Below are 12,582 nucleotides of genomic sequence, written 5' to 3' on the forward strand. Positions count from 1 at the left end.
TTTTTTTTCCTAAAATTTTGTAGTTGAATATTTTTCCCCTTTGAGGCATTTGATGGCATAAAAACATAAGTTAACCCCTTAAGGACCAGCCTTTTTTTTTTTTTTTTTTTAGGGATTTCACCCATGTGGTAGGTCTACTGCCCTATTGGGTTGTTCCTCCAGCTACCAATTAATTTGTGCTGTTTTTTTTTTTTTCTTTCCCTGATTTTTTTTTTTTTATATATATTTTTTTTTTTTTTTTTCTACCCCCAATGAAGGTTTTTTTTTTGTATATTTACGTTAAAGAACAGGAATGGGTTCCTCATTTTGTTTTGGACATTTTAATATATGTGTATAGTTTTAGATTGCAAGGCCCTTATGGTCACTGTTTTGGGTAGTGTCTGCTTTGGGGTCTCTTTTTCTTATTTATTCTTTGCTCCATTTTACCATCTCTGTCCCCCATGACATAACTTTTTTTTTTCCATACTTTTCCACTGTAGTTGAGGCATCCATAGGAGCCCAGTTACAGGGAAAATCATCACCTGTAGTAACATCAGTCACTAACAGAGCTGATCAGGGTCTGCTAGAACCCAGCAGTCATGGGGTTGCATAGTGGAACTAATACTTCCACTTTCAGTCTTTAGTATATAGCGCTCGGTGAGTGTTATGTACCTGGGAAAGGAGAAGGCAGAAGCTGTTAGCATTTCTTTAATCTCCTCCTCCAGGTCCTCAGCTGAGAACCTGACCTGCTCATGCTTGATTGCAGGAGCAGAGGCTTTAATCCTGCGCCATATTTTTGGTATCAGCAGGAATTAAAGCCCCACACCAAGTATACTTTGTTCCACAACCCCCCCCCCCCCCCCCCCAAAAAAAAATCAAAAAAATAAATAAATAACAAAATGCATAGGAGGTCCGTCAAAAGTTTACAATGTTGAACTCCATCTGCCCCATTCTAGCCTCTACGACGCTATAGGTTTACACTTTTTATATCAAATATATCTGCAGATTGGGAAGGCTTGTTCTAGTGTAAGAAGCCACTTAGATGCCTGGTGGTCCTCCAGCTTACAGTAAGTTAGACCTCTTGTCCGCACAGCCAGGAAACGAGTGAAAACAAGTTAGAAAACTTTCTGTATTCAAAAACACAACATTATCTTCATTTGGTTAGTAGGTAATATTTTACCCCGCTTTCACTTGAAGGTTTTCAGGCGCTCCGGCTGACCATGAGTCAAACTGCTTAACCCCTTAGTGACCAGGCCAAACTTTTGAATTCTGACGTGTCACTTTAACATGCAATAACTCCGTAAAGGTTTTGCATATCTGATTCTGACATTGTCTATTTTTACCACCTAAATGAAGTACAACATGTGGTGAAAAAACAGTGTATATTTATTAAGTGCCAAAATTGGAAAAATTTTGAAAAGATTTTTCACATTTTCAACTAATCTCAGGTGTAAACATACGGTACAAGTTTTTGATAAGACATTTCCATCTGTTTACTTTATTCTGGATGCACATTTGAAATACGTCAGGGTTTGTTTTTTTTAACCATTTCAGAGACATGGTAAAATGTTAACATTACTTATCAATATTTTGAGGAACACTTTGTTTTCCTCTACAAAGCCACAAATGACCCAGTTTTAAAAACTACACCCTTTAATGTACTGGCTGGGGCATGTCAGGAGTATTTAGACCCCACAGATTTTTTTTTTCAGGAATTAATGGAATTTAGTGGAGAAAAATATATTTTTGCTAAATATTTTAAAGACTTTTTTTTTCTATAGTGCACATAAGAATAAGGACTTGCACTCAAATGGATAGCCCTGTTTGTCCTATGTTCAGAGACATACCCATTGTGGCCCTCATGTCTGTATGCACAACGGGGCCGAAAGGGGAGGGGGGGGGGGGTTGGGGGAGACCTTGCTCTCTTGGTTCAAAGGACCCCTAGGAGTCGAATCTGCCTGTTTTCAAAAGGTAGCTGAGTCTCTCATGGCAATCCATGGTCTCCAGCGTTCGTGAGGGGGGGGGGGGGTGAAATTTTAATTTTTTTTTTTTTACTTTTACATTATCGCCATTATCCATTGGAGAGCAGCAATCACGTGACCGTGGTGAGGAGCAGGGAGATTTTAAATTACCCTGGCAATCTGCGACTTTTGTACATGCGTCTGCCATTTTGGTGACGGCCGCAGGGGACGGGGTAAGGACTATGGATAAATCTGGGGGCCTTAGTTGCATAATTTCATCACCTCTCATTGATATGATCCAGGAGAGGAGCTGAAAATTTTTTTTTTCCCCCTTTTACTTTAAAGGATTGCTGTTATCCATTGGATAACTGCGATCACGTGACCGCAAACTGCGGTTCCTGGTGATATCTCTCTGCTCCCGGTTACATATGCTGGCCAGGAGCAGAGGGCTTTTAAATTTCCCAGGGCGCGAGTCCTTCTGTGCGTGTGCCTGATTTATGACATCAGGTCTGCATGCGCAGAGAACATCAGACCGGGGGAATTCGAAGGACGGGAATAAGTATTGAACCATGTATGAACCATGAGGGGGGAGGTAAAACTAACTTTTTTGTACTCTTATGTGATCGCTGTTATCCATTGGATAGCGCCGATCGCATGACCAAGGGTTGGATATCCTGATCCCCTCATGACAGCTCCAGTTTTGTCAGCATGGAGCCGTCACGTCCTCAGCCCATGTGGCTTTAATCCTCAGAGGAAGAATGTTTTTATGTCCCTGAGGATTAAAGCCCACTTAACTAGGGCATAAAAGGACAATGGAGCCATCACTAAGGGGTTAAATAGCAACAACAAAAGTGAAAAGGCGGCTCCTTAACACATTTTATTTAAAAAAAAAAAAACCACATGGTAGGTGCGGTGTAACACCATGTCACAGCTATGATCAAGAAAGAAGGGTCTTTCCAAACGCGTCTTGGCATAGACCTGGAGTCACATGGTACCTACCCTTTGTAACTTTATGCATTTTTTTGGAAGAGAAGTGTTTTTAAAGGAGCCGGCTTTTCTGGAGCCTTTAACCAGAATGTCGGTTGTGTACGCAGATGCTGGGAAACGTAAAATCGGCATCGGCCATTGTTCTCTATGGTCGCAGATATACCTGAAGCCCATACACAATGTAATTGTGTACGGGCTGCGGATACCCACATCATTGCTAAGCGACGGACATATAAACGAACAAAAAAAACGGTGTACTTTGCATGGCCGCCTGTGTGAGTACGCAGTTATGGACAGTACATTATGCGGCTGTACGCAGGGCCACGGCTGGGATCCACTGCGGGCTTCTGCAAGTGGATTCCGTATACGGCCGTGTAAGCCTGGCATTATTCAGAGTGCTACCTGGAATACGTAATTTACAAGACTTTCCACAAGCAGCTTGTTGAATCTATCGTTTTGGCCGCTGAAGGGCTCTACAAGTGGGCAATGGGCCTAAAGCACTTAAAGTAACATTTGTCCCAAAAGCCACCGGCTGCTCCTTTCATTTTGGGCCCCGTTGTGCATACAGACATATTGGGGCCACAACAGATTTCTGAACACAGGACAAACAGGGGGTGCAAATCCCCATTTTCATGCACACTGTAGGAAAAAAGTCTTTAAAATGGCAGATTTGTGAAAATCTGAAGATTTTCTTCTCCTCTAAATCGCATTAACTCCTGAAAAAAAACTGGTGTCAAAATATTCATGACACCCCTCAGTGAATACATTAAGGGATATAATTTTTTAAATAGCATCATTTGTGGGGGTATAAATCATTTGGACCCTATGAGCCTTTGTAATCTTGGCTTGATGTAGAAAAACAAAGTGTTTCTCAATTTTAAAAGTCAAATTTGTAAGTCTCCTAAATGGTTAAAATAAAAAAAAAAAATAACTAAAGTTTTATAAATGTGCTTCCAGAATAAAGCAAACAGATATCTTATTTGTATAGTATGTTTGCACATATTTTGACATGGTGTAGTAGAAAATATGAAGAGAGTGTTTTTCAAAATTTTACTAGTTTTGGCTCTTAATAAATATACAAAAATCCTATTTTTACCACTTAAATGAAGTACAATATGTGGTGAAAAAACATGTCAGGGTTACTTGGATATGCAAAAGCTTTACAGAGTTATTCTTTGCTAAAGTGACACGTCAGATTTCCAAAATTTGGCCTGGTCATTAAGGTGCAAACAGGCTTGGTAACTAAGGGGTTAAGTTTTCCCCCCATCATGCCCCACACATGATTACCGCCAGACTTGCTACATCTATACATTGCTTACAGAGAATTTGGCTGTTGCTGTGAAGCCGGTCAGGTGGTCTCAAAAAGCAGCACATGATGCCAAGTTCTGAAGAGACAGTCATTGACATCTACCAGTCTAGAAAAGGGTCACAAAGTAAGACACAGTGAGAGCCATTACCCACCAGTGGAGAAAACTTGGACCGGTGGTGAACCTACCCAGCCGCTCCCAAAACGGCATTGAAGACTCAGCCAGCAGATCACTAAAGAACCCACATTAAAAAAATAATATCACACAGGTCACGCTTGTCTCAGGTAAGATCAGCGTAACGGGCAAAAGTGACACTAGTCTCAGCTGTGGGTTACATGGGCCTCGTTACATCTAGTGTCCACAATAAGACAGAAGGATCACGAGTCGGAGGCAGGACCTGCCTGACTGATCACTGATGAAGTCTGCTCTATCAGGGAGGTGAATGAGTGCCGCTCCCACCCTGAAGCTCCAGTGCAGTTGGGTTACATCGTTGTACACATCAGGTCGTGGTCCTGAGGCCACCTCTGAAAGTTAACTGCAAAGCGATGGATTGTAAGCGCACTGAAAGACAGACGAATTACTAACAAAAAGTGCACAATGGGTGCTCGTTTACACATAACTATTATCGCTCACTTTTGACACCTAATACATTTTGATCGATAATTGTTGCATCTAAAAAGGGCCTTAACTCCAACTTGTGAGACACAGACCAGTCCTGAGGGTCCCAACAGCAGTGCTGGAGTTCCTACGGCAATGAATGGAGCAGTGATATATAGGACGTGCAACCTCCGCAAATCAGCATTCACACCAAGTTATTGCAGTACTTTGTTTGCTTATACAATTGGAACTTCAAGTCCCCCTGGGGGACAAAAAAAAAAGTTTTAATTTTTTTATTGCTTAAAAGCCTTGGTATTGCTAGATTCACAAATGTCTGATCGAAATAATGATTTTTCCTATTGCACTCCAGACAAAAATAATATATATTTTTTTTTGCTGACCCAGTCCCCCCCCCCCCCCCCCCCCCCAAAAAAAAAGAATCTGAAGTTTGGATGTGCTTCAAACTGTATCAATAGAAACCAGAGGCTGCCACAGAAAACACACACAAGCCCTCACTTAACGTTATCCTTCCGTTGACAGTGTTATGGCAACAAAAAGGAAAAGAAAAATTCTAAATTTTGTATTATTGTATTGACCAACAGAATCACTTTGGTGATATCGGTTCTGATTAGGTGAACAATCACCTAAAAGCAGCATTTTTCTGTTTCCTTGTATAATTAGTTGGATGACCTTAAACAGCTGAATGTGACAAATTAGCAGAAGAAAATCTGTGAGGGGTAAATACTTTAACAGCGCTGTGTATACAGTTCTCACCGGCAGACCCAGTGCTTCATATACCCTTCGGAGTCTCCTAACCCCAGTGATTGACAGCTCCCTGTGACAGAGGTGCATCATTGCACCCCTCCCCCATACACACTATATTCCTTTTGCCCCCCATTCACTGCAGTCTTTAGCGCAGTTCTTTACCCCAATAGGAGACTGCGACTGTCTGGGATAAATGGTTTATTAATGAGCTGAGGAGAGACCACCGCAGTATATAGACGCACCCCACCCTCCCCAAATATTTACAGGACACAAGTGCTATTAACGGGCAGCTTCCTTCGCTCCGCGCACCGGCACGTACTTCTCCTGCAAGATCTTCACAAGCAGACAGGAGAACAAGATCCCGAGAATCTGGAGAGAAGACGACAAACATCAGGAGAAAGTACAGCGTCATGTAGGAGATCAGCCACCGACCTACAGTACATGGCAACATACACAGCTGAACTTACCTGTGTGAGCCCCAACCCAATGCCCACTGCGCCAATGACATCATAATGTTCGGATATCCATATCTTCATCTTCAGCACGCAGCCCTGCGCAACAAACATCCGTAAGTCACCCCTCCCATCATACAGAGTACAACCGCAGCCGGCACCAACTTACATCTGCCAATAATTGAGCAACTCATGTTTGAGGATATGTTCGCACAGCGGACCCCACATCCCGTTCTACAGGGTTACTGCGAATAGTCTTCCCGATGAGACCCCCAGAACTCCTGCTTAATGACACTCTGATATAGAAATGATACAAATGGAAACAAACTCAAAATATTGTTGCCAAACATCAAAAAGGTTTTCTCCCTCAGAGGCGGCGATGTGACCCCCTTTGTCTCTGAACACGAGGGGCCAGTAGTCACATTCCTGCCATACATGTTGTGGGGTTATCACGGTGGACTGATTCAATGGAGTGTGCGATGCTGCATGGTGGAGGGGGTGGTAAGGAGGGCATGTAGGACTCGCTGTGAAACTTTGACAGACGCTTCACTGTTTCCACACTTATTGGTGGACGGCCGCTTACAGATGGAATGCCTTCCCTTAAAATTGGAGTAGCGCTTACAAATCGTGCGCTCGCTGGGGAAATCTTCAATAAACTTTGTTTGTAAATGACGTTCTACACTAACAGACTGGTAGACGTGAACAGTCAGGGACACAACACTCTCCTGTTTTCATTGGCAGCCATTCGGTCTCGCCCCCCCCCCCCCAGTGACGACGACCGAAGAATAAAAAGTTTTTGGGTCTCATTTAGCAAAACAGTAGGACGTTCTTGTTGCCCGTAAAAACCAATGACAGCGCAGCGTTCACTTTACGTCAGCAGCGCTGTGATTGGTCGGTCTGGACATTTACTGTTTGACAATTTTGCCAAATGAAGATTTTTTTTTAGTTTGTTTCCATTGAGATTACATTTCTGTATCTGAGGGTCATTAAACGGGAGTTATGGGGGCGTCACATGGGGAAAGGATTTGTAGTAACCCAGTATTTATAGATGTACACAGATTTTTCCCACATCCGTTATTGATGCCACACGTGGATTTGTCCATTTAGAAGAGGAATCTACTCTGTAAAATCTGTGTTGGATTCCGCCGTCTGAACACACCCAGATGACTCCTTCACATGGCGCATGAGTGTTACTGACTTTGGGAGAACCTGCAGTAAATCCGCAGTAGCCAGATCAGCACCAGAATACTGTGTGTTTAGCTGCAAAGGCTAACTCTTGTGTTCGCAGCACAAATAGGCATCCTATAGATTTAGAACCTGCAGCGTTTGTCAGAAGTGTAGCGGATTCAGACGAACGTATATCGGCTGGGTTTTCACGCCCAACCAATATATGTCGTCTCTCTCTCTCTCTCTCTGCAGGGGGGAGGGGCTGGAAAAGCCAGGAGCAGTGCCCTGAGCTCCCGCCCCCTCTCCGCCCCTCTGCACTATTTGCAATGGGGAGAGGCGGGACAGGGGTGGGGCTAATTCTTCCCACTTAGCCCCACCCCACCTCCTTTCATTGCAAATAGTGCAGAGGGGCAGAGAGGAGGCAGAGAGGGGGCGGGAGCTCAGGTCCTGCTCCTGGCTCTTCCATCCTCCCCCCTGCAGCTGAGGGCATAAGGAGATTTTAGACGTTTCCTCCACAGCTTGTACTGCAAATGCTGAAAAAAATCTCAGCGATTCTGTAGCATTTCCACTATGTGTGAATATTGCCTAAAGCCCACATTTAATTAGCTGCAGCGGATTTTACACGACGGGGTGAATTATGCAGGTTTCATGCTGCAAACATTCCAAGATTTTCAAATGCTCATCCACTTTGCTGCGACTGTAAACGCCATGGAGGGTAGACCGATGTGTCCGAGCCCGACTGCAGGCATGTTGACCTGAACGTCAAGCTTCATGGGAATTTATAATGCGTGGATTGCATCTTTTGCAGTTTTATTTTAATGTCAAAACAAAGAAACTTTTGCGCCAAAGTCCATGAACTTTAGGCTACGCCTCTGCTGGCAGCCACCACTAGCCGCTGCTCGGACGACTGTTACACGTCTCTTACCATCGGACTCCTATCCTTGCCCATCACTGTCCCGCATACCTCTTGGTACAGCTGCTCGCGCCGCTCCATGGCGTCCTCCCCGCACTGCGGCTGGACGATCCTGCAGCAGCTCTTGGGCACAGAGTTTTGAGCGATCCCAGCGGAGATATTAAACCAGTCTGTAAAGTTCCCGGCTCCGCAGCACTGGAACTACAAGAGAGAAGAAGTGTTTAAAGGGAAAGCCTGGCAGTCACCAACATGGGGGGCAAAACATACAACTCTGTACATTGGAGTATGAGCCCTGACCCCCCCACAGTGAGCCGCCATTGGCAGCCTGGATTCACACGCCAAAGTTTGAAATGAAGAAAAGAACGCATTCGAAAAACTACAACGTTTAATGGGGTTCGGAAGGAAAGGGTGGGGGCTGCAATACCGCACTGCACTACTGCATCTACCCTAACACAAGCCAGGCAGACCCCTTCATATAAGTGGGAGCTTTTCATGTAGGGATTTTTTTGCTGCTCGCATAGCAGAACAGGAGACCCTATTCCTGCACATTGTGGTTTTTGTGTGCGCGTTTTATTTGCATACATCGTACATGCAAAAAAAAAAAAAAAAAAAAAAAAAAAAATTTATATATATCTCCGACTGATTGTAGGTGCATCTGCGCAGTGATGCGTCAGGCGTTTTCACTGCGTATTTATGTGGCCCCATACAATTAATGGGCTGTTTTGATTCATAATACAGACTACTTTTCTTCACGTGTGTCTGAATGAGTCACTAGGCTTTCAGCTCTCTGTAATAAATGTGCCGTGTGAATGAGCCCTTAGTCATATGAAGATTATCTATAGACGGCCGGAATGGTTCATTCTGCACATTTTGTACTTTGTGCGCAGCGTCCTGTAATAAGCAGCCCCCCTGATGCAGACTATGGAATACTTCACGCCCTCCAGAGTTGTAACCAAATCCGGGGGCTTCCATGGGTTTGGCACGAGGGTAACGTGTCTGCAATTGTCTTGTACTGAATGAAACCGCATCGAGGTCCTGGCGGGGACGCGGCGGCTCCACTGCATCTGGCAGAACAGGGAACAACCAAAACTAATCATTCATTACCGGGATCTTACTGAAACCAGAAGCTTGGAGCCGAGGCTGATCCGGACCGGGTGAGCCCTGCAGGGTGGGCTCTGGACCACTGAAGGGTCATCACATCTGGGGTACTTTGTGATGCAAGAAGGGGGCGAAGGCTTTTTGCACAGAGGAGGTGCAGATGAAACCCCGATGCTACATAGGACCCAGTATTAGAAATAGTAGGTGAAGGGCCCGTTACAGGTCACATGACGCCAGCAGCATGGCTAGGGTGGCCACCCGGCCGGTAAGTCATTTCAAAGGCCGTTGCCACTAATTTTTTTTCTTAATGGCCGGTAAAAAATAAGTGTCCTCTGTGAGCACCTCCAGCCGGGCATCAACACCACGTCATCATGCATGAATCTCACTGCTGACCTCTCCCCCAGTGTCTGTGCTCCTGCATGTCTTATAGCAGCGCAGACGCCGGGGGAAGAGGTTAGGGTGCCGAATTACAGTAGCCGGACCAGAGCCACAGAGATAAGTGGTCAGCACCCCTGTGCGACATAAGAGGGCAGCAGTACTCCTAAGAGGGCATGTATCATGCTGAGCGCACTTACCTCCTGTTGCACCCCGTCCACGGCTCGGGTGATCTGCTTCTCCACCCCATACTTGCTTAGCACCTTCAGAAATCTGTTCAACACGTTGCGTTGTAGCTGCAAAAAAACGGAATGTTATAAGGAGTCTCCAAATATCCACAGCGTGGTAAGGGCCACCGTGACCAGTGTCCATCCTGCCCTCCCAGCTCTTTACTGTATGCCCTGTGGAGGGCCGGTAAAAAGTAAATACTGGTACCGGCTGGGTGGCAACCCAAGCTTCTGTGGGCCCAGTTGCACACGCTGTGACTGCGGTCATTGCGCCCGTTTAGGCATACACCCTGACAGGATCCCTGGGTGGAGCCAAAAAACTTGATGCGAACGGATCCCAAGACACAGATACCACTGAATAGGATGAGGACCGATCGATCTGAACCTCGAGTGGGCCTTCACTTACACCTGCCCAAGTTTGCCTTACACCTGCCCAAGTTTGCCAAGTACTGACACCAACCTACAGCGGAGGGTCTGCAGGCTGAGAACAAAGCCCCCCAATGGGTCACATCTCACCTTGTTCCTGTAGGAATAGGCCGACAGCCCGACTATAATCTCTATGATGAACAGCAGCAGCATAATCCCTGCGAACTAAGAGCGGAGAAGTCACATGATGAGAGCAATATCCACAGAAATGCATATAAAAGGGCAAGACAGCAGAAGTGCGCCCCCTACAGGTTGTGCTGCACCTGTGTTCTGTGAATGAAGGAAGGAGAGGGGTTGTAGGGTTCATAATCGTGATTACCTATCCCACTTAATGCAGTTACTATGCTGTAGGCTTCAGAGCTGAAATCTCCCAGCATTACCTGCTTGTTCAACATCTGGTGATTTACATTCTTTACAGTCATTTGATGCAGGAAAAACTAACAGTCTCAACAGACTAGAAGCTCAGCCAAGTTATTATAGGAGTGTCTGTCCACAAACTTACTGACAGGTTCAAAGGACAAACAGCAGAATAGTGAGTGCAGCTCTGGAGGATAATACGGGATGTAACTCGGGATCAGTACAGGATAAGTAATGCATGTACACAGTGACTCCACCAGCAGAATAGTGAGTGCAGCTCTGGAGGATAATACAGGATGTACCCCAGGATCAGTACAGGATAAGTAATGTATGTACACAGTGACTCCACCAGCAGAATAGTGAGTGCAGCTCTGGAGGATAATACAGGATGTACCCCAGGATCAGTACAGGATAAGTAATGTATGTACACAGTGACTCCACCAGCAGAATAGTGAGTGCAGCTCTGGAGTGTAATACAGGATCAGTACAGGATAAGTAACGTATGTAAACAGTGACTGCATCAGCAGAATAGGGAGTGCAGCTCTGGAGGATGTGACCCAGGATTAGTGCAACACCAAAGGTTTCAGACAGCAGACATATTGGGGACCATACACTTTTCATTAGGACTTGGTCTTCCTTGAATGCAGCCACAAATCCAAGACCAGACAGAAAGAAGATGATCATTCCCACGACGGTCAGCGCTACGGGGGCTCCAGAGGAGGTCTCAGCAACAACTATTGACACATCTGACAACTTTATCTGTACTGAGATTCCAACACAGATCATCATGACGCCGCTCACCTAGAGACGAGAAGAGCAGTACATCACACAGGAGCGGCTGTTGGACAGATTCCATGGCTGCGCTACGTAGAACATGCATGTAATTAAAGCTTAAATATTGCTATCAGTGAATGGAAACATTCTTGCTTACCATGAGAAGCGGAAAACCCATCCTGGCCTACTAATTGTCACAGCTGAGGGTTTGTTATAAAGTATCCAGGCTACAAAAAACTCCTTCAGCAGCACAATTCTCCCCAGTCCTGATAGTTTGTTACAATGTATCAGTGTAGGTAACATGTATCATTCTGGAGTTCTTTTTCTTTTTTTTCAATGACACACCTTGTGACGGTAGAATAGTAAGTGCACCCCTCATCATCCACATGTAAGCTGACCCCAAGGGTCATCACCAACACATCCAGCAAGTCCTCTCACCCAGAAGAAGAGGATGACGCAGAGCAGTCCAGCCTTCAGGCACAGCAGCTTGTCCTGAGACTCTGCCCTCATCTCTGCGGCTGCTGATCCCCTGCCGGATCTCACCTTGTCTTATGAGCTGACACTCAGCTGATCACTCATCAGAGGGAGATTCCTCAGGAGATCAGCAGGGCTGACCATGTGTCTTTACTATGTTTAACTAGCCAGGTGACTGTTCACCCCTTGTGTTCTGGTAAGGCTCCAGCCACGGCCAGTAAGGGGGCATTCACCCGGGGCGCTTTGGTTGCTGTAAAATCAACAGCAAGACCGCATGCATTTTTTTCCAATGTGCAACCAAACTGTTGTGTGTGACTGCACCTTCAGACTAGGGATACGGCCACGATAGGGGTTGAGCAACCAAAAATCACTGAGTTATCCTGTGACCTCAAACTCCCATTGACGTGAATGTGGGTCGCAGTATGAATCGCAGTTTGCAAAAAAACCCATCAGGGTTGGATTTTTTTGTGACCCACCACTTGAGGTCGTGGCAAGTTAGGCCATGTGCCACCCGCCTGCACTCGGGAATCAGGAGGTAAGCACTGTCCTGTCCCTGAACATTTCTCCAATGCGGTCGGGTGCATTATCCTGTTGCCAGGGGGCGCTGCCACTAAGGAATCCCACTGCCATGAAGGGAGTGCTTGTACAATGTGAGGCTTCATTCACACAAGCGTATGCGTTTTTATGATCGCCCACGCGCAACGTAAAAATCACGTGAATGAA

At 45.5% G+C, this 12,582-nt stretch overlaps 1 protein-coding gene across 2 annotated transcripts; it reads right to left on the reverse strand.

Moving 5' to 3' along the window:
• Window positions 1-5,658: 5,658 nt before the first annotated feature.
• On the reverse strand, window positions 5,659-12,043 carry LOC136577448 (CD63 antigen-like). 2 transcript variants are annotated; one of them, XM_066577341.1, is made up of 7 exons: window positions 11,824-12,043; window positions 11,224-11,412; window positions 10,345-10,419; window positions 9,802-9,897; window positions 8,180-8,329; window positions 6,064-6,147; window positions 5,659-5,965 (listed from the first exon to the last, which is right to left on the reverse strand). In XM_066577341.1, exons 1-7 carry the CDS (start codon window positions 11,893-11,895, stop codon window positions 5,876-5,878), a joined length of 756 nt encoding a protein of 251 aa, XP_066433438.1. In that variant the 5' UTR covers window positions 11,896-12,043; the 3' UTR covers window positions 5,659-5,875. The 2 variants fall into 2 exon arrangements, with proteins under 2 accessions (XP_066433438.1, XP_066433439.1); XM_066577342.1 differs by lacking the exon at window positions 11,824-12,043 and adding an exon at window positions 11,543-11,702 and having other exon boundaries at window positions 5,669-5,965.
• Window positions 12,044-12,582: the final 539 nt, after the last annotated feature.

The sequence above is a fragment of the Eleutherodactylus coqui genome, chromosome 8, assembly GCF_035609145.1.
Source record: "Eleutherodactylus coqui strain aEleCoq1 chromosome 8, aEleCoq1.hap1, whole genome shotgun sequence".
Lineage (NCBI taxonomy): Eukaryota > Metazoa > Chordata > Amphibia > Anura > Eleutherodactylidae > Eleutherodactylus > Eleutherodactylus coqui.

What these genes read in the sequence shown, in the direction of transcription:
- LOC136577448 (XM_066577341.1), bottom strand. Translation starts at nt 11,895, where the DNA reads ATGAGGGCAGAGTCTCAGGACAAGCTGCTGTGCCTGAAGGCTGGACTG. An exon ending in ACCAAGTCCTAATGAAAAGT is followed by an intron (nt 10,420 to 11,223) that starts GTATGGTCCCCA and finishes CTCCGCTCTTAG; the next exon opens with TTCGCAGGGATTATGCTGCT. An exon ending in TTGGGTTGGGGCTCACACAG is followed by an intron (nt 5,966 to 6,063) that starts GTAAGTTCAGCT and finishes TCTTCTCTCCAG; the next exon opens with ATTCTCGGGATCTTGTTCTC.